This window comes from Atractosteus spatula, chromosome 11, assembly GCF_055471065.1.
Source record: "Atractosteus spatula isolate fAtrSpa1 chromosome 11, fAtrSpa1.hap1, whole genome shotgun sequence".
NCBI lineage: Eukaryota > Metazoa > Chordata > Actinopteri > Semionotiformes > Lepisosteidae > Atractosteus > Atractosteus spatula.
This window is the reverse complement of record NC_142716.1, coordinates 46,389,505-46,417,213: the sequence shown is the minus strand read 5'-3', so window position 1 is coordinate 46,417,213 and position 27,709 is coordinate 46,389,505. Positions and strand designations below refer to the sequence as shown.

The 27,709-nt window shown below is 42.2% G+C and overlaps 1 protein-coding gene across 1 annotated transcript in view; it reads left to right on the top strand.

Annotated features, from left to right (window-relative positions):
• cox10 (cytochrome c oxidase assembly factor heme A:farnesyltransferase COX10) overlaps window positions 1-24,419 on the top strand; it is a 46,131-nt gene extending 21,712 nt beyond the window's left edge. Inside the window, exons 5-7 of the mRNA XM_088927312.1 lie at window positions 15,368-15,438; window positions 20,079-20,311; window positions 23,124-24,419. Coding sequence (XP_088783438.1) covers window positions 15,368-15,438; window positions 20,079-20,311; window positions 23,124-23,536 — 717 coding nt within the window. The 3' untranslated portion in view covers window positions 23,537-24,419. The remainder of the gene's footprint in view (window positions 1-15,367; window positions 15,439-20,078; window positions 20,312-23,123) is intronic.
• The last annotated feature ends 3,290 nt before the right edge of the window (window positions 24,420-27,709 follow it).

The window sequence follows — 27,709 nt, the reverse complement described above, 5'->3', positions numbered from 1 at the left end:
CCCAGGCCTTATGGTTTGGAACTAAACATTCTTTACGTTGACTGAAGGCAGGCATTTGTGGACCTGACTGTCTGTACTACCAGGGCTCATTACTGCTACAGACAGGAAAAGACTATGCTTAATGCACTGCATGCTTTATCTTCCTGCATTGTTAAGTCCTTGTGGGGTGTTTGGTTTGGTACCATCTTTCTGTTTGTTAGTTTAGGAGCCAAATAAAAAATTACAGGCTGGGATGTCAGTCATGCTCTAAACCCTCTAACCCTCCTGAGGAGTTTCAACACAGCTTGGAACAATGTCCTCCACATACCAAAATCGCTCCATGCCCTTGGAGTAATTTTCTTTTTAGACATTCCTTCCGTTAACTCCTAACATCTCGTTGGCAGTGTGGTGGAGATTTTCACTAATAAAATTTATAGGAAGCCACTTAGAAGACAGCTGCTTTTTCCCAGTTTTGTCTCATTTTCGTGCTTCAGTCCATTAATTTGGAATTTTGCCTGAAGGCCTTACTTTGCTGGCATCCTTTGAAATTTGTTTGTGATGACTATATAGTTCGGGAGTCCATACAATTTAGCAAGGTTTGATAATTTTATTATTTATTGCTCTTTATTGTTTTGCGCTTTATCTTGCAAGATGTATTTTGCCTGATAAGAATCGGAGGGTGCCAAGCCGTAACATTGTCAGTATGCTGTTACAGTAACCAAACATTGTTCTTCATCACAAATGGGAGATCCTTTCATCCAAAAGAAAAGCAGATCTAAACATGTATCGTTTGATCTCAAGTGTCCTAAAAAGCTTTGCTTTTGTTCAGCCTTTTAGCTTTAGATGCTGAGATTTGTTAGCTGCTAAGATTTCTGTATATACTGTCTTGATGTTCTGAACTTAACTTTTACAACAATAGCACATTAAGCAAAAATGGACCAGCGTGAAGTCTATAGTTGCTTATTTAAAGCGATGTGATGCAGCAAAACTGTAACACCTGGACAATTGTTTAGCTCAGGGTTGTGCTTTTGCTTTTCCTGAGAAACATGAAGGCAGCCTTGACTTCATGCCACGACAGGCTGTTACAGTGCAGTCCTGGGTGGCTCTTATCTCTCTCTGAAGCCGTGGTAATGATGTCCGCTGCAGGGCCATAGGGATCAGGCTTGTAATGGGTTTTCCCGGGAAATCTGTGGAGCTGTTGCCATTCCTGAAACGGAAACAAGATGGATGTAGTGAAGCATTAACCATCCAAGGGAGATTCTTTCTAAATATTTACTTAGGTCTTAGCCTGATTGAAAGGATTTGAATGAAGACATAACTAGATGAACAGTGTTTGGAATGCAGTCCGTTGCAAATTCCCAGGTTGTTTCCTCTCCATACTTTGATGGGTCTGCTGCTATTTTTATTTTATTTCAATTTTATACTGATTTACTGTTGACATCCTTGTTCTTCTTAGAGCTTAGTAGAATAGTTATTGAAAAGTCATTGCAATTTCTGAAGGATATCGTATAGGCTAAGAGAAGCCCCCTAAAAAATAAAACAGTCAAAGTAATAGATTGTTTTTATGTATTAAAGTACCTTTGATTTGACTAGTTTTCTTGGTGTCACACTGAATGCTAGATTTAATCTTGATGTACTTTTCTTGGTTAAGTTTTTTCATTTGTTGAGGGAGAAAACTCTAGAACATGGCTGGAAGCTCAATTATTTTAAAGCTACATCAGAGGGGTTTTGTTTAATACAATAACGAGTGCTGTGAGTTTACCACAGATTCTGGAGAGTAGCATCTGCCGTTCCAGGCTGTGTTGTTTTATTTTTAGCGATCAGTGATAAATACAATGCACTCCGCACCACAGACAGCGACATTGGCTGAGCTTCCTGCTCCAGTCCAAGCAGAAGATTCAGATGTCCTCGAGTCCCAGTCTTCACCTTTTGAAGGCCACAGTGGTTGCTGGGATCACAGGTGGTCCAATGGAATTGTCATTTTGCCCACAGCTGCAAGGCGCCTTGACAGTTTGTGTTAGACTTGTCATCCCCTAATTACTGATTACACAACTTGCGTGACAGGCTGAAAGGAACCAGAACCAAGCAAGAGGAGCTCATGGAGAAGAAGAGAGAGAAGAGAGAGCTGCCCTGAAAAGCATTGCAACATGTCAGTCTGCATTGGGGAACCCCCTCCCTTTTCTTCAGCAGCTCCCCAGAAAGCTTCATGTCTTAACATGGCTGGGAGAGAACGTGTACCTACAGATGGAAGGGCAGGATAATACCATCTGCAGAGCCTGTTGTGCATTGTTGTGCATGACAGGAGCCAGTACCCACTGTATAACGTTTGTTTAATTTATTTGCTGATAAAATATGCAAAATCACAGCAAAGATGGGCAGATTACCTGTTTTATTTAGCATTTTCTACTTGCTGGCATGTATTGAAATTTTGGGTGTTGAATAGATTTTAAAACTTATGTGTAATATTACAAAGCTTAGCAGGTTAATGGATGGATGTTCATTTTTTTTAATTGTAGCTTTGTAGACCTCGGCCCGGGTTAATGTAACTTTCAACCCACTGGCAAACACATTGAAAATCATTTCACTTCTGCCTAATGGAATCCTGCTGTCAAGAACTGAGTTTTAGTCCGATAAACTGTGTTTTAATTTGGGTCTATTATGGCTTGTTTCTTTTTCCCATGTGCATGTTTTCTTTCTGCTGTTTACTTCTAGGTGAATTGTTTAAAACTTTTAACTGTCATTTATGGAAGCATGTGTCAGGGGAAAAAAGGCTCAATATTCCAGCTGTTGACATTACACGGGGTGTGATTACATTTTTAAAATAAAAAATCTAAAGTCATCTTTACCAACCCATTAAATTTGTGGGATTAAGATGAATCCCGGTTTGCTTGGAATTGTTTCTCCCTTGACGTGCTTTAACTTTGCGGATTTAAATGATGAGGCTGACTAAGGCCAGTGTGTCCTGTCTTACTGATAGATAATTGAATTGTTTATACATTGCATTTTTGTCTCTTCATGTCAAAGGGAAGCGGGTTCTGAAACTCAGGGGATTACTTTGTAAAAGTTGTTTACTGAATCCCAAGGATTAGGAAATGATATGATAGAATTGTCCGGTCTCTTCTTTTAAAAATGGGCATTTTGCTTCTTTATATCATTTTGCCAGGAAGTAGTCACTTAGTCTGAATATTTTCTCATTGTTGCAAATGTCTGGGAGCCTGGTATACACTCGTATCTGGGCACTGTACGTTTGCAAAGCTAAATGGTTCAAGACACTGGTTTTGAGATTTCCTGGTTTGAGAGAATTTGTATTCAGTAGAAGTTTTATTTGGTTTAAGATCTTAATGAAAGAATGCAAAGTAACCCGCGAGCTGCATGTTTTAAATGCATTTTAAGCAGAATGGTACTGTCTGGGCAATTACAGAGACATGCTAAGTGATGGCTAACATTTTCCATGTGATGCATCTTGCACACTTAGCATACACAAGCGCGGCACGACAAGGCAATAATAGCTTTCAAAAGTGATAAATAGAAAGAAGCCAGATAGCAGGAACTGAGCTCTTCACAGGGAATGCCGAAATGAGCACACAGATGCCACGCTGGAGAAAACAAGGCCTGTGTTGGTTCTGATCAAAACTGACAGCCTGCTCCCGTGAACTAGAATCATTCAGTTTAAGTGACAGCCTGTGACTGTGCAAGGCCAGTGGACAGGGAAGAATCAAGAGGTTGCATATTGCTCATTTAACTAGTAAATAATAAAAGCCTTAAACCTACAGAACAGTAAGCTGGAGAAGTTAATTCAAATTTTGCAAGTGATAAAAAGGCTATGCAGTGATCTTTTAAAAAAAACAGCAGGAATAGTACATTCCCGGGAAGCTCATTTTCAGTGCAGTCCAGCTGGAAATCCTACTTTTGCTGTGGGAGAGACACTGTTATACATGTGGCTTGAAAAATGGGGTGTTGGGAAAGTTCTGATGCTCCACAAGTGTCTCCCGGCCCTTTGAGGTGGGCTGGTCACCTTTTAGTAATTTAATGATCAGAAGATAAAAAATAAATCTTTTCTCTGCTTTTTTTGAAGAAAGCACAAAGGTTTATTTGTGGTGCTACAGTTACAATGTAATGAAGCAATCATATCAATAAGGTGAGAATTAATGAGAAGCTCATTAGCTAAGTTCAGACCCAATACTGTGGTGGCTCACTAAATATCTTTCATCCCTTGCAGAAATGCGTATAGAAAACTGAACTGATATCAGCTGGTGATCTGTACCTTCCAAATCAGAACATTTCAAAACTTAGTCACTTTTCAGGAGGCATTCTAGTGAGAATTGTTACATTACCAATAGAAGTTAACTGGTGAGCAGTGTAAATCAGTTCATTCCAATAAATACTAGTTTGGACCATTCCCAACCAGTTATTAATTAATTCCTCCTGGAGCCCAGAATAGTTCTGACTAGGGATACCTGCACAGTCCTGGCTCACTACATGCTTCTAGCCCTGTAATGGGTCTTTTTTTCTTTGTTCTTCTTCTTACGATGAAGTCTCAAGGCAGATGCGAAGAAAAAAAAACTGGAGAGGTTGGAGTCAACAGCTGTTTGCCATTGAAAACCATCAAAGAACCTCTGAACCATTGAAAGTGCTAAAAAAGCCCGATCTGTTCTAGCGGTATGCTTGACTGTTGTGGTGTTGTCTTTCTAAGCTTGGTCGGCGCGAGGGATAAAGCAGGGATGGTGATTTCTCTTTTGTTTGGAGCTTGATTAAAGAGACGCTCGGGTCAGGGTGGCGAGAGGGAGACTCAGCTCCAGCCGGTGTTACAGTATTCATGCCTGCCGTCTTTGTTTGTCAGCCTACCTGCATGCCAGAACGCGGCAGCTCTGAAGAGCACGTGCTGTTCAGTGGAGGTCTTGTGAAAGGGCTGATTGAAAACACGCTCTGTTCTGAAGCCGGGGAAGCGTGGAGCCAGCGAGCCATACAAAAGACGTCCCACATGCGCCCTCGCCTCGCGGCGGGACGTCTGAGGGGCGGCGGAGTCGCGGTGATAATATCAACAGGTGTCGGTGTACCCTGGTGCTGCCTGGTGCTGCCTGCTGGCAGCCCGCCCACTTGATTTGGAGAGGGGAGCCCTGGATCGCTGTCTCTCTTCAGGTGGGCCTTGAGGAAAACCGAGTTCAGGGCCAAGTCTTCTGGGATTAGATTGTTTTTTTTTCTTTGCTGGTGGATTTTGTGTAAGAGATATGAGATGCTCTATTATGTAGAAAAAGAGCTTGCCTTCACCCCTTTTTCGGTTGATGTTTGCTAAGGGCAAGTACAGAACTTTTTTTCATGGTAACTCCTGAGACCTGGTTTAGCCCAGGCTCGTGTGCAGCCCTGTTGGAAGTATTCAAAGTGATTATTAGTGAGAAAAGTAAGGGGCAGCAGTGTGGAGCAGTGGTCAGCGTTCTGGACTTGGACTGACAGGTTATAGGTTCAGTTCCCAGGTGAGACACTGCTGTTGTAGTGTTGAGCAAGATACTTCACCCGAATTGCTCTTTACAGCCATATACTGTACATGGGTGTTAATGCAGATTGCTTTGGATAAAAGCAATAGCTAAATAAATTTGTAATTAGGAAATATTCCACCCAAAAAATCGTTCAATCACAAAACTAGGATAGCAAAGATCTGCAGATTATGATGCGCATTTATTTAAAAACAACAGCACTAGCGATTGCTATGGTATGCTTCCGTGGTTCCTCAGTTTTCTCTTTTGCTTTTTGCTGTCTCTCCTCCCTGTCTTTCTCCCTCTCACTCTGATGCACTGGCGCTGGCTGGCGCGAGATCTCAGGCATTTTACAGGTTGTCACTGCAGATCTGCTGCAGCACACGACTTCTCCTGACAGACAAATAGCTCCCTGTGCATGTCCACTTGCAGCGGTTTCCCTGGAACCTTCTTGCCTGGTGCCAATTCTGGATGCTCCCCCGTCCTGATGGAGAACAGTTGTTCCTGGAAAAGGACGAGCTGTTGACAACTCACTCCGGCTTTCTGAAAAGCTGGCTGCAGTCTCATCTGGCACAGAGATCTGATAGGAAGGAGCCCCACTGGCCTCCAGTCATGAAGAGGTGATAGCAAAACGTGCAGCCCCTTCTTTGTATGTTGTCAGGCAGCTCAGAATACTGTTTCTCTGGAATCTCGTAGAGAACAGGCAGCAGTTAGAAATATCCACACCTTGGCTCTTTGTTTTTAGCCCCTGGAGGCTTTGTTAGCACTGATTTTCCAATTGCAGCATATTCATGTTAACATCTGTGGTGGTTTTGTCTAGTTTGCAAGACCAAGTGGTGGTGTGTTTTTTATTTTGAAGGAATGCAGTTTTTCCCTCAATCAATTGCTTTAACTCAAAATACATCTACGGCAGTGGTTGGAAATAGCCTCCTCCATACATTTTTGGTTGAAATGACATCAGATTCTCAAAGTGTCCTTCCTCCCCCCTTCAGTTCTGGAGATGAGCTAAACTGCAGTTGCCCTTATCCGTTAATCACGTATTCCTTGCCTCCAAAGTTTACAATTCCTGTCACTATGTTGATACCAGAAACACTCCTTCTAGAACTATGTAAAGAATACCACAGTGTAATTGCTATGGAGAGTCCTAAAATGAAAATGAGGCTAGTCTTGAAGCTAGGGATGGAAACCCATTTTGCCCTTTAATAGCTGCAGACTATACAATCTCTACTAGTGTAAAATTATTTAACATGTGCATGTTAAGAAATAATGGGTTTAAAATGGGAAATGTTAAGGAGTGTGAAAGCCGTTTAAGCCTGCTCATTAGTAAGGCGATGAAAATAAAGTTCATATCACTCTGAAAGAACACATCCACTGATGTTGCTTTTAACCCACTGCTCTGATGAGGGTCATGGCACTTAGTGCATTCTTGTTGGTTAAATTCAGTGCTTTTGTTTGTTGTCTAATCAGCGGTTTATACAGCCAGCAGGCCTCCTGAAAAAGTCCCCCTGATTACAGAACACAAAACAGGCTTCAGTTTTACTGCTGCTGGTACAACAAATACATCAGTGAGTTCTTAATCAAGAACAGTAGAAGAGGATATGTCTTAACACATTAAGATTGGCACCCATTGTTGTTCAGATGACATTGGTACTATGGGGAAAAAATATTGAAAACACTAGCTGCAGGGTTTTCACAGTCTTGTGTCTTACTTGAAACCACTGACAGAGTAAAGGGGTTGATTTTTTTTTTCCAAAATCAGGAATGTGTATATTATCTGCCAGAGCGAGAGAGGATAAATCTTTAAGATGAATCATTTTAGGCTATCTAGCCCCCCCCCCAAAAAAAAATGGTGTTACTGCAAATCTAAAATGCAGTGATGCAGCTGGTCTGGTTTTCTCAGTGTGAGAGAGCTCTGCCTGTAAGTCATCTTTCAAAATGAAATCCCCAAACCTGTTTGTGTGCGCTATCAAATTGATATAAACACTGGTGCTTGACAGCATTGAAGCCTTTCATTGTCTTTTATATAGCTGTGAATTATGCTCACTAAAAGCTATTTTAAGACACCTGGGGTTATAAAATGGAGCATATAAACAATATAAAAATCCAGTGTTTGGAGAAATAAGAACGGAAGAAATTTTACAAACATGAAGAGGCCATTCTGCCTGTCTGCCTTGTTTGGTTGGTAGCAGCTAAGTGATCTGAGAGTCTAATTCAGCCATTTAATGAAAGAAACCAGGGTATTGGCTTCTGCAAAACTAGTTGGTTGGATTGTCCAAACAGCCCCTTGTTTAAAAAAGTGCGTATTGGACCGTGCCAATACTTGGAGGTTAACATGGCTTCAGATTCAACAGGCTTGTGAAAGAAATTTGGAGTAAATGTTCTTTATGTTCCTCGTGCGTTTTTAGGACAGTATCTAATGTAATCTTTTTTTCAAATCGAATGTTTGATTTTCTTTAGGCGGATGCTGTTGATTAAGCATGTAGCTATAAGGTGCAGGTGGAGGAAATATAAACGGCAGAAGGAAAGCAGGGACGGTGGTTGTTTTCAACTTTTTAGACAAACAGAAACATGTCATCACCAGCTGAAAATGTGAGTCACTGAAGAGCTGGGAGGCCTTGATAAATGACCCTTCTGAACAAATTAGTTCGTTTGGTCACACTCCGATAGGTTTGCAAGTTAACTCAAACTTGTAATGACTAATGATGGGGGTCCTCTTGTTTGTAAGTTGGGAGTAATGGAACGTGGAGGCCTGTCAGATAATGTCGCTCTGTGCCATTGCTTTTTAAACTCACCTCTAACCCCATAGCTGATGTATGGGCTTCTTATCGGTGTGTTATTTCACAGGCTTTGTAAAAACTAACTGAACTCCCCTGGTAAGGACTTTCCAGCAGACAGCAAAGGATTGATAGTGATTTCAGCCCTGAACACGCTTTCAGAATTTTTATTTTCTCCCTGTTGCTCTTTTTTTACACCATTTTGTCCAGTTGAGCGTAGAGCAGATAAAAAGTCACTGCTTATTCCTTTTTTAGCGTGTTAATGATCATCTTGACCCCCTCTTTCTGACCTGGAAAATTAAAAAGGCACATAGTGAAAAAGGAATTTGTCCTATCTGGGTATCATTTGAAAGATTAATTTGTTTGTGGTGGAATAAAAAGTTGTGATTGCTTCACTGCGCATTGCTTTTTCTTGTTGTAATTGATGTGGGGATATAAAAGTGATTCATTTAGGCCAATCCCTGCTCTTTGCAGAAATATCTTTGCAGCTGTTTAAAGGTGGCCAGATAAGAAAAGTACAAAAATTTCTCTTGTGGCATTTTTGAGTTAAAAAAAGAGGGTGTTGGTTGGCTGTTAAAACAAAACTGGTGTCATTTAAAATTAGTTACAAATTAATGTGCGTCTTCCAGGACATGAAATCTTATTGGTCCTCTAGGTTGGCTGGTTCACATTTGCAGAAGTACTGGAGATGAATCATGGGCTAAATGTGAGCTGTGTTGTATTTGCACAGAACTGAAACGAGGTCTTTAGCAAGGTTATCAAAGCTGGACACCCTGGTTTCTTTCATGAAGCAGCTGGATGAGGTCTTTGGACCACTTAGCTGCTATAAAACCAAATGAGATAGATGGGCAGAGTGGCCTCTTCTCATTAGTAACCTTTCTTATGTTCTTCAGCCTTTTTAATGACAATAATGAAAGCCTTTTTATTTGGTTGATCTCACAGTGTTGTTTTCTGATCCGTTCGTGTGCTGACAGTTGTGGGAAGTATGAAGAACCAAGCTGGCCTGGAGAATGTCTCCTTTATGACGAGTGTCGTCATTTGAAGTGTATGTATATGTGGGAGGTTACCTGACCTCCGTACCCCAGTAGGAGGCACAACACAGAAAGCGTCCTGGGATCCGATAAGGGAATTTTTAAAACTGTGAAATAAGCAGCTTGCATTGTGCGATTCCTCTTTTCTAAAAAAAAAAAAGATGAGTCAACTTTAAACTGTGCTGCACTATGAAGTGGGTTTTTGGAAGCACAGGGCAGAAAGGACACACATCAGTGGTCTTTCAGCTGAATTTCAGTCTTCAGCTTTTATTAAAAATAAAAAAATAATAAAATTAGGCATGTTATTTCCCCCAACCCCCAGGAAAGCAAAAGCTTGAAAGGTAAATATGAACCAGGAACAAAAACAGTCTTTGTAACGCAGATGTAGTGGCAAATGCCCAGATTTCTTTTCTTCACGTAAACCCAAACTCTGCGGATTTGCAGTATTAAAGGATGGCATCTGAGATGTGGGGAAGCGCTTTGTAATGTTTTACCGTGAAATAAAACAGAGCTGCAAAGTATTAATTGGCTGATTAAAATAAGGACAGTTTAGCACATCGTTATTCAGAAAAGAGCCCATTAATCAGGTGAAGGCTTTGCCAGCTGACAACTTGCCAACATAAAGCCCTCATCCAGGGGGACTTGGAAGCGAGCTTAATTGAAGAGGCTTTGAGAGGTTCCAGTCCAAGGCACTTTCGAATATCCTATGGTGTCTGTAAAGGTCCGCTTTAAAAATTGAACGATTAACCAGCTTTTTCACTTTTCTGACACTTCACAACAGTCTCATGAGAGTCAGTTAGGGCTGATCTATTCCAAAGATCTTGAGTGCTGGACATAACGTTATCCTTATATCTACATATATATGTGGATATTTTTAATATATATTTTTCTTTGAGAACCAGATGTGTGATGTGTAGGTGGTGTGTTAGACTGCAGCTGTCTCTGTTTTGTCTCCTCCTAGAATGGAATGAACTAAATATCGCCGTTCTGTGACAGCCGCAAAGTGTATTAGATGAGCAGAGAGCATGTCCTTAGTGCATTAAGGAGCCCACTTGTTTGTTTTTCCTTTCTTTCTTATAGCTCACATATGAAGACTTTAAAACAGTTGTTGAACACTAGGTGTGGTATTCAAGTTCTGCCTTTCTTATTTTCCGAACAATTATAGTCACTGTTTCAAAGGAAAGCTTGATCTTTAAGTTTCCATTTCTTTTTGCAATCTAGTGAAATTTTGGACCAATCCAAATCAAATCCGTCAACAAGCACACCTTCAAGGGCAGCTGGGACCTCCGCCGGAACTTCGCAACATCGAGAACGTTCTGTGTTCATGATCCCAGCAGTCGCAATACGGCTGTCTTACAGGATTTTTCCTGTCCAAATGTGCGCTTTAGTGAAGTTGAGTCACTTGCAGTGTTTCGTGTGTAACTGAAGCGCGTTGGGGGAGGTGGTGGGATTTGGAGAAACAGCCCAGGAGTTGGCTGGATGATAAAGGGGAGAGCACCCTGAGCTGGGACTGGACAGCACAACCATGTGGCTTGGGCAGCGGGCTGGCAGATTATTAATCACACGCTGTGTGTGTGTGTGTGTGTTGGCTCGCATCACTTCCTCTTCTTAAAAAAGAGGAGTTTTGCGTCTCCAACAACAAGACTTTTAATTAACCCCTTCTCCCTCGTTCAAAAGATATAACAGCGTGAAGTCTGAAAGTGGAAGTTGCAGAACACTATTTTAAGTATGAACTAGTAATGCGTGGGATGAGCAGTGGATCTAGAATATTGATCTAGGATTGAGGGGGTCCTCATATTAACACAGGTCTGAGCTGCATGGAAGGTCCTTTGTGAAGAAATCAACTACAGTACGTTGGACTGAAGGAAGAACCTTCTGGAAAAGGAAAGCGTCTGGGAAAAAAAGAGTGTGTTCTTGATTCTGAAGGACGAAAGCGAAGCGATGGTGCAGGTCTATGTAACTCAAGCCAGAATGCTTTCCTACAAACACCCAAGAACGCTGATCCTGTTTAACTTTTTAATCCCAGGTACCCCTGAGTTTTTAACACATTCACACGTGACCTGTTGCATTTGTTTTCTGCTTTGTGGTTAGTGAAACATGAGACGCTTGTCAAAGCCAGTCCCGTGGCTTCTTTTAAAGAGCAATTGGATGGAAGCCAGGGATCAATTAGTCAATTGATTAAACCGAGTAGATGGCTTCCGTTGGTTTGTAATTTTTATATTCAGACAACTCAAAATCAATGAGGAGGAGTTGGCATCAAAAGTTTACATTTTTTGGTTATCTTGAGATCAAGCTTTCCCCCTGCACTTGAGAAGTACAGTTGTCTGCACTCTCCTAGCTCTGGTGCAGATCACTTTATTAATACTGATGTTATTTTCAATTCAAAACACAAAACAAGACAAACCAATGTGCCCACAGGGAAACTTATAACAGAGTGTGTTCAGCTTCATACTAACTACTAGAGAGTTAAACTTAATTCTATAAATCTCACACAAAAAAGAAAATGGTAAATTCTCATGTACATGTTGTTCAGCCGTATTTGCGTAAGAAATAAGGTGACATTTTCTGCTTTCTGCTCTATTTAGTCACAATACCACTAAACAAACATTGTTGTTGTTTTTCTTTTTTTTCCCTCCTTACTACAGCATCCACACCTGTCTGTGGTATTTCTGTCAGCCAGACCTGGGCCTGTCAACATTAACTGTTGGGGGTCAACTCCAAATAAACTCGGGACACAAAGGGTCTGAAAGCAACAATCTGGCACATCAGCTGTCAATGTGGAGTAAATAATAATTTGGGTATTTTTGGACTCTTTGTTCCTCCTCTGACGCTGCTTCCACGCGGTGGTCTTTAGGAGCTCTGGGCCACAGCAGATCCCAGCAGGTGGGGCCAGGTGGAACAAGGCAGGCAGGTGCTGACAGAGGAGGCAGGTTTGCTGCACTGGAATGTCTCCTGCTGAAGTAGAGCTGCTCTGCTTTAGTTTCAGTAGAGAATTGATAGAACTGAAGCAGACTTGCTAACTAATGGGGTTGCTTGCACTGATTCAGAATCAGTGGAAAACATAGTGCTAGGCACCAGCAGGTGATGTCTTCCTTTCTTTATGCCAACTAGGCTCTCTTTAATACATATGTGTCGTATGTTTTGTTCTGCTCTCCAGTGTTATCCCTGACGATGATCTTAACTACAAATATTTGCAGTATGTTAAGAATATTTTGTCCTAAGGCTCATGTCCTGTTTGTGTTTCCAAAACCTCTCTGCATGTCTACCTCCTGCCTTCAGAAAAATGCTGTCTTCTTTCCTCTGAAAAAACGATATACTGTATATACAGCTGTTCCTAAAAATTCTTGCTACTGCCTGCCTACATAATCAATCTGTTCAGTGACCCTCCATTTCTGTCAGTGCTGTGCCTGTAACTGATTTCAGTCAAGCTGTAGTCTTGCAGGTTTAAAATGAAAGCTGTCACTGAAAATGGTTAGTATGTCAATTTGCATTTGTTTTACTTGAAAAGGACAACAACGGGACACAAAAAATATATGGTAAAATAACTTGGTGGTGTGAAGTTTTAGTAAGTGAATCAAACTCACTAACAAACCGAAAGTAATATAAGGAGTTTTCTTGGGGCAAAATGAAGTCACATGATGTACGAGACAGAAATGATAGAAAAAGACTTTATCCAACTGCGTAAGGAAATAAAACATTTCTTTAAAGAGGTTGATCGTATGAAAAGGAGTAAAAAAAACCCATGTAGAGAAATCAGACTGGTCACTGGCACAGTAAAGTTTTTTCTGTATTGCACGCGTCTGTGTTAACTCTTCAGTGACTGCGTGTCGTTCTTGGTCATACGAGTGTGTGTGGTTCCCCACCCGACACAGCTCTTGCTAAGCTGACTGTGCGTAATCTAATGGCAGAGCAAGATGAGGCCTCCACAAACCGCTTACTGCAGTAACTCGTGGTGGGGATGTGTGGGAGGAGGTGAAGTCAACTCCGTTTTGTTGTTTCAGAGATGAGACATGATTTAAAGGTGGCAGACCTTCATTGGATAACAGTGAGACATGACTTCCGATATGTAGAGTAACCATACTTGGCTAGTGATTTAGAATATTGACACATTTACATTTCTTCAGTTTGGCAGATGCTTTTATCCAAAGTGACTTATGGTACAACTGCAGCCGGTCAAAATGCAAAGGGTGAAGATAACGGAAGATCTGTGCATCGCATTTGAGGAAATTGACACTGATTTCTGGTGGAGCTGTGCTAAAGAGAGGGTATGAGGAACCAATGAGTGCTTCACACAGAACAAAAACGAATAAGCACCAGACAACTTTGCCTGATGCATAACCGTGAACACTAATTACAGGACGCATTGTATATTGGGGGGGGGAGAGGGGGCTGTTAAACTGGAAAGAAATTTGTCACCCACAAATGAAAAACATCTGGCCATGCTATGGGTTTTATCCAGTAAGCATTTTCATGTTTCTGCTTGGTGAAATAGTAGATGATACTTCTGACATGTGCAGAAAGGAGGCCCAAATGAATTGTAAAGCCACTCTGGAGTTTTGTCAAATGAACAAACCCCAGAATACGCATATTGCACCATAAGCCAGACATGCGATTGAAGCTCAAGAGCCTCTTTAGCTTTTCCCTTTGTTCCGTCGACCCAGGAAAGAGAATTAACACTTTGCCCTAGCAGCGATCTTTAGCAACAGCTGTACTTTACATACTGTACGCATCACAAATATCGCAGGCTATAAAAAATAATACGTACTGCAGACATGTTACGGTGAGATCTGCAGAAAGTTTATGCTTGACATCTGTGAAACTGGTGGTAAAATATTTGTAGCTGAGAGTTACCACTGATATTCAGGCAGGGCCCAAATTTCTGCAGTTCCACAACTGGTTTAATGTGTGGGGAGGAGGGAGGAAAAAACTAAATCTATTTTCTTTGTTCCGTGTTTGTTTTAATTGCAATCTTGCCTAAATGGCAAAGCACGTTCAAGTACTGCATGTCACTAGGTGAAAAACACTGAGGCATGATTTTTCAAAAAAATGTCCAGTACATACCTCTCATTAAAAGTTATGCTGCTGGAAAGAAAGAAGCCCTTACATTGTGTGCTGTTCTCAAGATAATAAAAAAGTCAGTTCAAAACTTAAGACTTCGCTTTAAACGCAGAAACATATTTTCCTTCTGGTAGTGCTGAAATTAAAGGAAGTGTGACTTCATCTGGGTGAAATAACGACTTACACTTGTGGAGAATCAGAAGACGCACTGCCCTAGCAGTTCTGCGGTCTGGCTTGCTCTTTAAGGTAACTGAGAATATATGAAGGTTGGCTGAACTGAGGAAACGTTTGTTAAATCTGTAGGCTTTCTGTTGTCACAGTGATGCAGTAAATTAGAAAAAAAGTGAATTATCTGTTTATTAGTTATTTTATGTCTGTAATATTTCATCGTAATGGGTCCAGATATTATTTGGATACAGGAGAGTATCTGTTTTCTACATTACGTGCGCACATGCACACGGCATATTTTATTTCTACAAAAGACGCGTCTTTAATAGTCCCATGTGTTTGTGTTTTACTTAAACTACCAAACCCTGAGAGAAGACTAAATTGCTGATTCCCTAGAGCAGATTATAAAACAAAGAAATTTTGTGCATCATATGTACTTTTTTCCACTAACAGCCTGATGTTTTCCAAGTGAGAATTTTAGTTTGTTAAAGAAGCCACTTATTATGTGAGAGCAGCAGTTAGATATTTGTATTGATAAGCCATTTCCACGTAGCCTTACAAATATGTTTATAAGAAAAAACCTTCATTGAAACACTAATTTGTATTCAGCCTTTGATCTACACTGTACTGTGTAGGAGTAGTTCATTGTATTGTAATTGCAGGCGGTGTGTGGACCACGTTTCTGTTTATTCTCTGTTGAGTGCATCAGGTGTGTATCATTACTACCTGTAAAATAGAGTTAAAAAGACCTGTTGGAATATTGGTTCTGTATTTGAACACCCCTCAGGAGACAGTGCTGCGTGATTCTCTGATGCCCTCTGTCAAGTTGCCTTTTATTCTCATATATATTTGTCTTCTCTCTCTGTCTTTTTGTCTCTGCCTGCAGTACTTTGAGGTGCCGTTTGATTCCAACATGAACCGGACAAAGAACAGACCGCTCGTGAGGGGCCAGATCAGGTAGGCGCTGCCTCATGGCCTCACACACCTGCCAGGTGTAACCCGAGATGCACAGAGGCCTGTCTTCTCCTTCCTCTGCGCTGTGTGGAGTGGATAACGCTTTAAAAAACAGGTTTTTAGGGAACAAAAAAGGACAAAAAAAAATCCTAATTCTGCTGTAATTTTTGCTGCTGTTTTGCTGCTGGCAAAAGAAAATGTTCTTGTTTTTTATTATATTGTTAATAAAAGGTGGCAGGGCAAGTTTCTAGAGTACTCGATCGATGTGCTGATGTAAGAGCAAGATCTCATGAGGACAAGCTGAAGAAGCAGATAAGTTCCTTCAGACAGATCTGCACTGCATGGACTCGGGGTGCTTGCGGTCCATTTTAAATGTGACAGTTCATTTCAGATGCTGTTTAAAATGGATAACACTAACTGTGAGGTAAAGTAATCTCCGTTTTAAAACGGCACTGTGTAAGTACATTTTGCCACAGGCTGTCTGTTTAGTACACCACTGCAGTACTTGTGCTCTTCTGGACTTTAAGCAATCATTTGCTGTGAGAAGGTTTGGTGCACAATTTTCCAGTTCCACAGCAACAGCTGAAGTAGTATAAACACAGTATAACATTTTTCAAGTCATGCATTGTTGGTAATTGTGCAACTTTGCACAGCACGAGAGAAATGTTTTGTGACATCTCAGGGTCATAAAAGTATACTTTAATAGGTACTGTTCTTAATAGTTTATTATTTAAAATGTGAGTAGGTTTGCCTTCTATAAACATTGTGTGGCTGTAAGCTTAATAAATCCCTAGCAAATGGGTTTCCAGTGTTGATCTCCAAAGTGACAGAGACTAACCTGTAGCCTGATCTGCAGCAGCTGGAAGTCAGATTATTTTATGTTTTATTTCTGTACTGTAGACGTGTCGTTTCTTTGCAGTAACCAAGAATTATTCTATTTTTAAATTGCAGCCTGTTTTCTAAATAAGCATTTCATGGCAGTTTTTTTTTTATTCTCATAAATAGCGAGAATTGCCAAGAATCTGTAGAAGTAATTAATTGAGTTAATTAGAGGTAGTAAAACAGAATTTTTGATGGGAGGGGTCTTCTGTGAAAGATACAAATTGTTGTATTTCAGCCATTAATAATACTGAACTAGAGTTTGTAAAATGTTTGATTGTTTTGTATTTCTGTACTGTAGTTATGTCATTCTTTTGCAGTTTTTATTCTCATAAATATCAAGAATTGTCATTTGGTGAAAGCTTTATTGGTGCAAACACCTTGGCTTTTTATTTTATTGTATTATATGTTTGCTTTTGCTTGCAGCTCCCCATGCAAAGCGATCTCACTTAAGTCATTTAACACAGTCCTGGAGTTAACCTCTCCTATCTGAACTTGAATGGCCATCACATTTCAATAGAGGAATTCCTTTCTATGAGGCACGTCGGTGATTCTATGGCTTAGTAACAGGGAGGGTATGGGTTCATGCTGTTGTATGCTTGAGCCCGAAGCTTCACCCTCACCAATGCAAAGCTGTATAAAGTTGTAGCCTTACAGAGAAAGTTGCTTCGGGAGAAACTGTCAGACAGATTATTATTAATAATAATCCTGCACACCTGATACCATTACCAAGCCCCTTCCTTGCTGGGCTGCTGTTCTTTTCCTGTCTTTTTCGTTACGTGTTTTCTTTCTAGCAGAATTTCGAGTGCTGTGGAGAGGCAGTGCTTGCTGTGGGGGGGGGGGTATGTTAAATCTGTGGGCACTGTGCCCCCCCGTGGTGTTAGGAAGCTGCCCAGATCCTGCAGTGCGAGTAGAGTTTCACGGCGCGTTCACTTCAATGGAAGCCCCGTCTGGTTGCACGAGGCATGCCAGAGAGGGAGAGGGAGGGGGAGGGGGAGGGACGGGATGGAGCCGGGATGAGTCCGCTGCCTCCCCAGGAGTGAGGTCAGACCCGGTCAGCTCGCCCCCGCGACCGGGCCCTTTGGCGGCAGTCCTGTCGGCGATGACCCCTGTAACCTGCGACCTCCCATTCGCTGACGCCGTCCAGTGTTTCTTGGTCGTGCTGGCAGGGGTGGCAGGATTCTTCATCAGGGGAAACCTTTGTCGGTTGTTTTTTTTTTATCCCTTCAAGGGAAGATTTTTTTCTGATGCCTTGGAAGGAGAGGGGCAGGCTGGATAGACACGGCGACAGAAGGAATATTCAGAAATACTTAAATCTGGATCTTACATGCGTAGTTTAATGCATATCTTGCAGGAAACCATTAGTCACAGAGTAACAGAATCAATTAATTATTTTAGTAATTTAGTAATTTGAAAACATGATTCCCATATCTCTGCACTTCTTCTACCTTTTGCCTATTATTATGACTTGGCTATTAGTCTTATTTGTAGCATTTCCTTTTTTCCACCTTTTATCTAAGCGACAGATAGTCTGCTTCCTAATGGGTTTCTGACTAAAACAGTTACTTTCCACTGGACAGACGGATGTGTTCCTGTGTGTCCGGCGTGTCTGTAAACTAGCATTGGGGTTCCTGGGCATTATCAAAAGGATGCTGATCATCTACTCAATCACCACCTTTTTTGTTGAGCTAAATCCCGGGCTTATGGCATGCCTGCAGCACTGCGCCAGCTTTGAAGATAAATGATCTTATCCCACAGACAATATACCTTACCCCCCATGCTCTGTGTGCTCTGTGCATGTTGGAATAATGTCTTCAGCCACTGCCTAGGAAGTTATGAGCAAAATGACAAGCGGCCTAAAAGGCTTAAGGGGATTAATATGAAAGCTCTTGTCAAGGCAAAAAAAAAAAGTGGCCAAAAATGACAAAGAGCGTGTATATGTTAGATCAAAATGAAATCAGTGTAGTTAGGAGAATACAGGCCAAAGCATAATAAAGTCTTTGATTGTAAAGGGGAGCAGAATGCTGGCTGGCTCAAACATTTAACTTAGCATATGTAGCATGATAGAGATTAGAATCTTGACCAAAAGCAGGTTGCAGCAAGGCCTTACTTGGCCAGTGGTATATCTTTTTGCTATTAGTTCTAGTGCTTTATGTTCTAGACATCATTCTGTGTCAGTTCAGAGGCCAGATGTCCACAGAGTGCTGCTTTGGAGTGTAATTATTTATTTACACAACTGTAGTGCCATGGGATAATAAATGACCTCTCAGTGCAGCTCAGTGAGTCAGGAGTAGAAATGAGCATAGACGCTGTAACTTAAATCTAAATCTTTTCTGTGTTGTTGCAATTGTGTAGCAGCATTCTAAGAGTTTAGCCCCTTTAAAAGCTTAAAAAAGTGACCTCTATTTGAGTGAACTGTAATTTATTTCAGATTTTACGTTCACTGCAAGTATTCATTTTTTATTGCGGATTTTAGAGGGTTGTGGGAGCCTGGAAAAAGCTACCCAGCCATGTTGTAGGAGCCACAACCACTGCTGCTTTCAAGAAACAGCTGGATGATATTCCTTGGATCAATTAACTGCTACTAACTTCTTTTATTTCTTACCTTTCTAATAGCATTCATAATTTCCTACGATTCTTATGGAAAAAATGGGTTTCCAAAAGATAAGAATAGGCACAGAAGAATGTTAGAACTCAGGGCTTGTACTTTGCCAACCCAATCGATAGTTCTGAGTACAAACATGCTATTGCTAAATTTGATTAAGCTCCTGGTAAAGTCATTTCAGTTACACTGTAACATACTTTGGTCTTAAAATCTTCAACAGACTGGACTTCTTTTATCATTTCTTCTCACTGTCTGTGGCCCCAGGGGCTTTTATACTAGTATTCCTGTTGATATTTAAAAAATAGAATGATTGACGGACATTGGCTGAGAATTACACAGGCTCCTTGTACAATTATGTGTTATTAGGTGCATGTAAACACAGTACTCTGAGGGAGTAACAATTATTTTATCAGAATGACCACTTGTGTTGATGTAAAAACGCCTTTTCAGTTTTCTATTTAAAAATGGTCATCCTTGGGGAAAAAATGAACCATATGATATGCAAAAGCATCCCTTCCTCGTAGCTCACCCAGTGAGCTCTGGCAGATTCGGCTGCTTCTCGGCTGGGCAATGGTCTATTCACGGCCAGAAAAGAGGTAGCTGCCCTGCTCGGGGGAGGGAGAGGGTCGGGGGGCACGGAGGTTACATCCCTCAGCACCTTGGCCTGTCTGGCAGAGGAGCCAGATACCCATCTGCCCCAGCTGAGCTCTCACAACTGTCAACAGGAACTCTGCAGGACGCGGAGAGCTGTGTTAATTATTAACTGCCTGCTTATATGCACAACTTTTGGGGTTGATGTTCAAAGTGTTTTTTTTTTTCATGTGTGTATGTCAGCGGGGGGGTGAGGGCGGTTTCTGTGCCAAACACATGTGCCTGTGTTCCGTGTAAAGCCGGCGAGCGCTAAGCAAGCCACATTTTCTATGTCAAAACTCAACACCTAAACAAATTGCGCAGTACATTTTTTTTTTCTCCAAACATCCTGCCGTTTTTTGCCGAAGTCGTGTGTGCTTGTTAAATTTAGAAAGCACCAATATGGAGAGATGTGTAGCAGATCCAGCCCATGTGGGTGCCAGAGTACCGTGTGCACGGCGGCTCACTCTCTAGGTCGCCTCGTCCTTCCGGCTCTGACCTCCCGCCCCCTTCTTGCTGTGCCTCTCAGCCCACTCCACGCAGTGTCCTTCGCGGCCGCCTGTGCCATCCCCGGCATCGCCCTGCTCACCCTGGCTGTGAACCCGCTGACCGGTGCTCTGGGGGCCTTCAACATCTTCCTCTACACCTGCTGCTACACCCCCCTGAAGAGGCTGAGCATCTCCAACACCTGGGTGGGGTCGATAGTGGGGGCCATCCCTCCCGTCATGGGCTGGACAGCAGCCACGGGCTCCCTGGACACAGGTAGGTCAGAGTTCACAGGTGGAGCATTGCAGATGTACAGACCCTTAAAAATAGAATCCAAACGTGCATTAACGATTTTCCTACAATCAGTGAGGGTAACAAGTGCAGGGGCTGATGGTTTACCAAGCCTCCCACTCAGCAGTGTCTCAGTAGACAAGCCATGATCCTCGCCATCCACTCGTACAATGAAAGGAAGTTAATGACTGGAGGTGGCGTCTGCTCTTACCTGCACTGACAGTGCTCAGCTGCATGGGTAATGCAAGGCATTACCTTCATGGCTTTAATGCAAGAAAGATTAATAATTCAAAAAACAGTTTCTAAATCACAGATCTGCAGTGCATCCCAAGGTGTATAACCCACACAGATATGGTGAGCTCAAAGATTTGTGTGTGTTGCCATTTTTCTTAAAGCGTAGGCTCATATATTTTAATCTGAAACATTTCATTTTGCCGTGAATATCCTTCACTTTAGTAATTGCTGTTGGGAAATCCTAATTGGCCACCTTGGGAAACCCCCCTAATTGCAGTGCTTCATTTTGCCTTCACTCTCACACAGGCTGATTAAGGGGCGCTTGGATCTTGCACAGAAACAGAACACTAGGAAAAAAATCCCAGGGCCTTGGAATCTCTCGATACCAGTGTAGCAGGAAAAGAGCTGATCAAAGCCTAGTTCTGATTAAACATTACTTAATTTACTGTCTTATATTTCTAAATAGTTGAGCAACTCCTTTAATTTATTGCCTTTATTAGGTTCAAAGAAGCAAGTGGGCCTGGAAGAAGGAATGCAAGAGGTTATTCCCTGTAAAAAATTCAAGTAGATGTTATGGTGACTGCGAATTCACTGTTTGTCTATTACCAGTCATCTGAAGTGCAGGCAAACACAAGTTTATTAAATAGATTCCGATCTTGAATGGTCCTATTTTTGGACATCTAAACATGTAGAGAGATAACAGTGTTGTTTTTTTACATAATGATCTAGACTATTCCAAGCAAATACAGTGTAATTCTGAAAATATAAAATCATTACCAACAGAGCTACATTCATATCAGCAGAATGGAAATGTAAAAATGATTGTAGCTCTTCAGCCAAAATAATCAGAGTGCCGATTTAGGTGGTGTTGCCTTTGCCTTGGGTTTATGAATCAGAGCAGTGACTGGGCTTGTATCAAACTCAAGTACATGTGCTCTCATTCTGTGTTTTCCTGAAAATGAAGAGAATCTTCAAATCCTCAATGACACTGAAAGCTGGTGGTTATGAAGTATATATATTCTTTTACCCTTCTCTGTGGCTTCATACCTTTAAAGTAATATCACATATTACTTAAAATATCCCTAGCCTGTAATTGATAAACAGTTGATTAGTGGCATTCATTGAGTTTCCCCAAACACAGTCCAGTGTGTGCGTTTTTATTGGTGGAAGTAGATGCTTGAGAATTGCCTTTCTTCCACACATGCTGAAGTTGTGCCAATACTTCCTGCGTCCGTATTTTTTAGGGATTTATGGACTTACATAGCCCAAGGGGAACAAACAAGATAAAAGCCCGTGTTTGCCATCTGTCAAATTTAAACTGCTGGATTTGTATGGTTTTCTGGCAGCATTGTTTTAGAATCCATCCCTATCCCTGTAGCACCTCTTCTGTTTGCTGTATATACAGGATGTGAAACGCGAGACGGTTTCCATCGTTTTAAGGCTTCTTCCTGCCTGGTTAGCGGCCTGAGGAATTTGCAGGCGCCGGTAGACACTTTGCGACACCATGCAAACCCGACCGCAGAGGCCACGCCGGGCGCAGGGTTTGCGATGCGTCCGGCGCTGGCCGTTGCCGCGACAATGTCGTTTGGAAAATGGAGGACGGGATGTTGTGGATCGTTTTTTTTTTCTTTTTTCAGCCCTTTACCACTTATTTCACACACGCTGGCCTGCACCACAAACCCCGAGTCCGACCCTTGAAAAGGCCCCCAGGAGACAAGGGGTTAAGAAAGAGCTCCGTTAAAGATATTTCTCAAACTGTTCATACAGTTACCATGCACAAACCTGTTAGGTAGCGTGGATTACGAGTTCGGAAACTCAAGAGTCACATGTCTATTTTTTAATCCAAACTCCCAACGTTGTTAATACTCTAATAAAATGCTGCATTCTTGTTGCTGACATGCATTGGAACTCCTGGTTTCTCTTTAAATCTTGGCAAAAAAAAACAAACAGAATGAAGTGACCAGAGTGTTCTGGCATAATTGGAGCACACCAGGAAAAGAAGACTTCCGCTTTCTTTTCTGTATTTCTGTATTTTTCGTTTTTTTTTATTTCACCTGCTGGAGGAGGAAAGCAGACTGTTTCTTTGCTAATACTCCAGTTACGTAAATGTGTTTGTTTGGAGTGTTTCTGGGCCTCTGTGACCACTGGACCTGACCCGATTCCCCCTCATGATGCTGCTGCACCCTGGGATTGGACAGCCACAAATCATCCAGTGACTCCAGTGAGCTCAGTTTGCTGCACCACAGTGACTCCAAGGAGTGGGTGCCCCATAACCTTGAAGTGATTTTTGTGAGATGCCACTCCTCCAATCGGTGGCTAGCTCTCCTGTAGGGCTCCACGGAGCTCTCAGTGATTCAGAAGAGGTCCATATTCTCCCCCTGTGGTGCAGGACTTGCAGCTGTAAGGGGGTGTTGAAAGCTGCACAGAAAATACAAGAAACAGTTGGCAAGTGTAAATTTAAAGATAAAACAAAAATCGCCGAAATGTTGATCATTGTGCTGACTGAAGAAACATTGCAGACAATTGGCCTGACTCTGGCTGGGGCTTGTCTTCCTGTTCCCAGGTGCGTTGCTGCTGGGAGGGTTCCTGTATTCCTGGCAGTTTCCCCACTTCAACGCGCTCAGCTGGAACCTGCGGGAGGACTACTCCAGAGGCGGCTACCGCATGATGTCCGTCACCCACCCGGGCCTGTGCCGCCGGGTGGCGCTGCGGCACGCCCTGGCGCTGGTCGGCCTGTCCGCCCTGGCCCCCGCCCTGGACGTCACCACCTGGGCCTTCCCCGTCGTGTCGCTGCCCATCAACCTCTACATCAGCTACCTCGGGTTCCGCTTCCACCGGGAGGCCAGCCGCGGCAGTGCGCGCCGGCTCTTCTTCTGCAGCCTCTGGCACCTGCCCATGTTACTGCTGCTCATGCTCACCTGCAAGAAGCCTCTCAGGGACAAAGAGGACTCGGCCGCCGCCGCTCCCGGCCACTGATTGGAGCGCCCAGGCGTCCGCGGGGAGCGTTTCCGGTTGTGTTGTTCTTGTCGTCGTTAAATGAAGTCGGCGCTCTCCTCACCGCCTCTTTTGTACCCAGAGGCCGTCCTCGAAGTGCCTTGGCTGGTCTGCCGACCCTGGTTTGCAGCTGTGCTGTCTTCTTTGGGAGGGGGGGGTGAATGAAGGCTTAAGAAGTCACTTGAAACCCAGTGAAGTGTCTATAAACAAATCAAGGGAAACAATGCGGTGTTTTTTTTTTTGCTTTTGTCTGTTCTTCGTCTGTTTGAAAGCATTTTTTAATTAAAAAGAAAAACCTCATTCGTCCATTCATAAGTTCAAAGTCAAAAAAGTTTTCGTTTGGCCATTAAAGAAAATGTCTGGGTATCCAGTCATAATAAAAGGGATTAGTGTATCAACGTAAACGTATGCTCGTATTATAACTGGTCAATCGCGTGCTTTTACAGGTTTTTTTTTTTAAGTTGAACGTAGAAAATAACTTCTGCGATATCGGTGAACATCTACTGTTTCTATTTCCACACGGACGTGTCATTTCAATAGCTGCTGGGCAATATACGGTTAATATCTAAAACACTTCTCGTTTTGTAGTTTTATTCCGACTTAGAACTCGGCTGTTCTGAAATTCAAAGGGACGCAAACCCCTTGAATAGAAAAGGGAAAGTAATTGCAGTATGATGTCATTTGAACGTGAGGACAGCCCTCAATAACCCAGATGAGGCTCAGCTGTGGCAGATCTTTGCTAAGGTAGGGGACGCAACGGGGGGCTTGTTCTGAATACTGTAAGAATACTGTCGTTTGTCACAAAGTAATGAGCAACAAATGTGTTGCAAACGAATTAAAGAATCACTATTCTTTCTACAACAAATACCGGTGGCTTCGCTTCGTTATTCTTGAATGCGTCCAGATAAATCCCACAAGAATGTGGATCCGTGGCTGCTTGTGTTTTGAACATTTCAGATCCATATCCATTTCATTTCACAATTACCTCAACATCTGCCCACGTCTGATTGAATCTCTTACGTTATTTATCCCTATTTAATCTGTGGTCAGGTTTCCCTCCAGTTACAACATTCATTTTCCTGGATTTCACCAATGTAAAGGAGTTAGGATTAGCCATCTTCTCTCTTATATGACCGAGTAATTTTCTCATAAACTCTACGTCCGGAATAGATTGCCTTACATTTTTTTCCCACATCTCTAAGGAGCAGGAACAGAGCACGCTACCAGCTGTCGCCACGCAAAAAGGACTCGACCTGTCTCCGTATTCAATATCAATAGCAACACTAGAAGTCAGTGTTGCAAGATTGTTTTCTGTTTCGCCCAAGTCACTGGGGCAAACGTAGTGTGTGGTTGCGTCGTCCACACCATGCCTTGGTGTGTTTCGTTAAGTGATTTAACTGCCTCTTAGTTTCAGTACTGCCAAGTTCTTTCACCTCCGTTCCAGAGACCTTGGCAATCGTGTCTAAAATGACTTCTGACACGGGCGTCGCTGAACCGGCGATGTGCATGTGTGGAGGGCAGCTGGATTCATCAGAGAGAGGTGAGGACTGCGCGTCCTTTCGCACGGATTTGTGTTATCACCTGAAAATGGTCACTTTCGGGGGGGGGGGGGACGCTGTCGTGCAAGCTTTAGACTGCTTGTGAGGCCTTTTGTGTGAAATAATGTATGATTCTCAAAAAATGACGTTATCCTTAAAAATATATATATACTGTATATTAGCGCGCTTGTTAATGTGCAAAGATATAGCCAAAAAGGTCAACGAACCGGAGATCACTCTTTTTACGAAGATTAATCCGCTGAAAATTTCCTGGATATACTATTGGTGAGTTCTTGCTTGTTTCTTATGTTATGGGTAGTAGTTGCCAAGAAATGAACGTATTCCACAAATGCAATATAGCCAATCAAATTAATTTAACTTTTTGAAAGCAAAAAATGTTTGGCTGCATTAGTCGCTCAAATGTTTTTTTTTTTATGTATCAAAGAAACCATCGGTGTTCCAGCTTGCCAGGGAGTCATTATTGTCAGCAGCCGAAATGATCCGATCACAGGCTGCACGCCAGGGCTTCCTAACTCCAGTAATCGGGAGTCCGAAATCCTGTGTCTCCTTAAATTATAAAGAATTCTTTACCTTGGAGAAAAACTTGGTTTATCTGTAGAATTTGGAACACCAGCTGTGTTCTGTATTCACTTATGTATTTATAATTGCGATTCCTGTGTAACGTTTTTATAGAAAACAGGCTTATAGCTCCGCTAGTTACTAAAAAGAAAAATATTAAAATGAACTAGGACTCGTAGATGTCGCAGGGGGGAAAAGGGTTCGTGTGCAACAAACAACTGTTATATTTCTTTTGTTCCCAGCTTTATAAATCCCCTCAAAGCACGGTGCTTACTGTTAACATCTATCTTTGAATTTTTTGCCATCACAGACACATGATGGAGAGTTTTAAAACCATATCAGAATCAGCGATATGAATATAAAATATGCACAAACACTTCAACTCCGGCACAGGGACTCAACTCGTATTCTTACAACCTTCTGCGAAAACATTCCAAATCTGAGTCAGTTCCTATGATATAAGAGCTTTGTGCTGAGTCAAGAAAATAGTTTTTTAAAGTGTATACAGTAGCTCACTAATCATAACCTGTCTGCGTCAGGCACAAGAATATTAAAGATGGTCACACTCATATTTCGAGTTTTGATAACTGCAAGAGGAGGAATAGATATGAACCTTTATCAGGCCTCTGTCACCAGCGTGACTGTTATAACTAGTATTAGTATTTTTGTTACTCAAGGATGGCAAAGCTATGTTAAACCAACGCTGGCAAAAATGACCATTTCTCTCACCCCTGCAAACTTCAAAGCGGTTTTTTTCTCCTAAATACGCGCACATAATACTAGCATACCCAATGATAAATTACACATTGACAATATTGTTTCTTCATGCGCTCCCTTCTTAAAAGCAAAATGGGGGTTAAAATGAATTAACCAGGACGTCAAGCGACTCATTTCATTACGACATGCACTGTCACTGACTATTGACTTGAATGCATGCTGACAAAAATGGAAAGGACTCTTCCCCAGCAATGACGGGAAACTTTCAATGGCCTGTAGTGACAGCACCTGCTCTTCGGGATGGGACGCCGCGCGGGTGAGCTCTCGGGATTTTAGATTTGGGCCTTCAAAGCCTGATGTGGGAGGCTGTGATGAATGTATTGACTTACGTTAACTAAGTTATCTCTTGTCCCGAATGACCCCCCTTTTCGGCACGAGTTTCGGGAGGATTGGCAGGTATCCACACATCAAACCAAAGGTCATTCGTGGTGGAACTGCGGGAGATGTCAGAACATCTGCTGGGACTGCGGCCGCCTCTTTCGGCGCTCCTCTGAGGCCAGTGGCGATTGTCTCGGTCTCATCATGTAGAAAAGGGACTCCGAGCCCTGTCCCACCCGCCTCTTACATTTTAATGCTAATGTCCTGGAGACCTCCGTCGCCGCAAACAGATGTACGCCATTCGGTTTATGTTGTACTCTATTTGTCGGAGAGTCGATAGTAAGACGCTTTGCGAGGATTTTAAATATTAGCCAGGCCTGTGCACAAATCACTTCTGCGAGCTGTAATGGAGGTCAGGCGGTCGCATCTCATAAAACGAAGTTGTTAAGGGAAAACGCATAGCCTAAATACATATACCTGTGGAAATGTGTTAAAACAGGGCAAGTCGAGGTGCATATATAACTATACTCTACACACCAGCTTCCATTTTGTGGTAACGTGTTGAAATGTAATTACAGCACTGTATTGTACTGGAACGGATAAGAGCTGGACTGGGGCAACATGACAGCTCATTAGATAGAAGTCACTGATCGAATATGATCAACACTCTTGCCCTGTTAAGAGTTCTGACGTGCTGATACTGGCACGCCACTTTTTCACCTGTAACGCATTTATTTTGGTATAATATTAAATATATATATATATATCATAATCTAGGAATACTTCATTAGGTATAGTTGTATTTAAAATCGAAAAAAAACTGGGGAGTCTTATTTGCGAGAAAAATAGTGCGCAATCAACCGACTTTACGTAACAGTTAATTTCAGGATTATCTGGTGCAAAAGGAGTTGTGTGATAAAAATATTTAATCTGCCCCCACTCC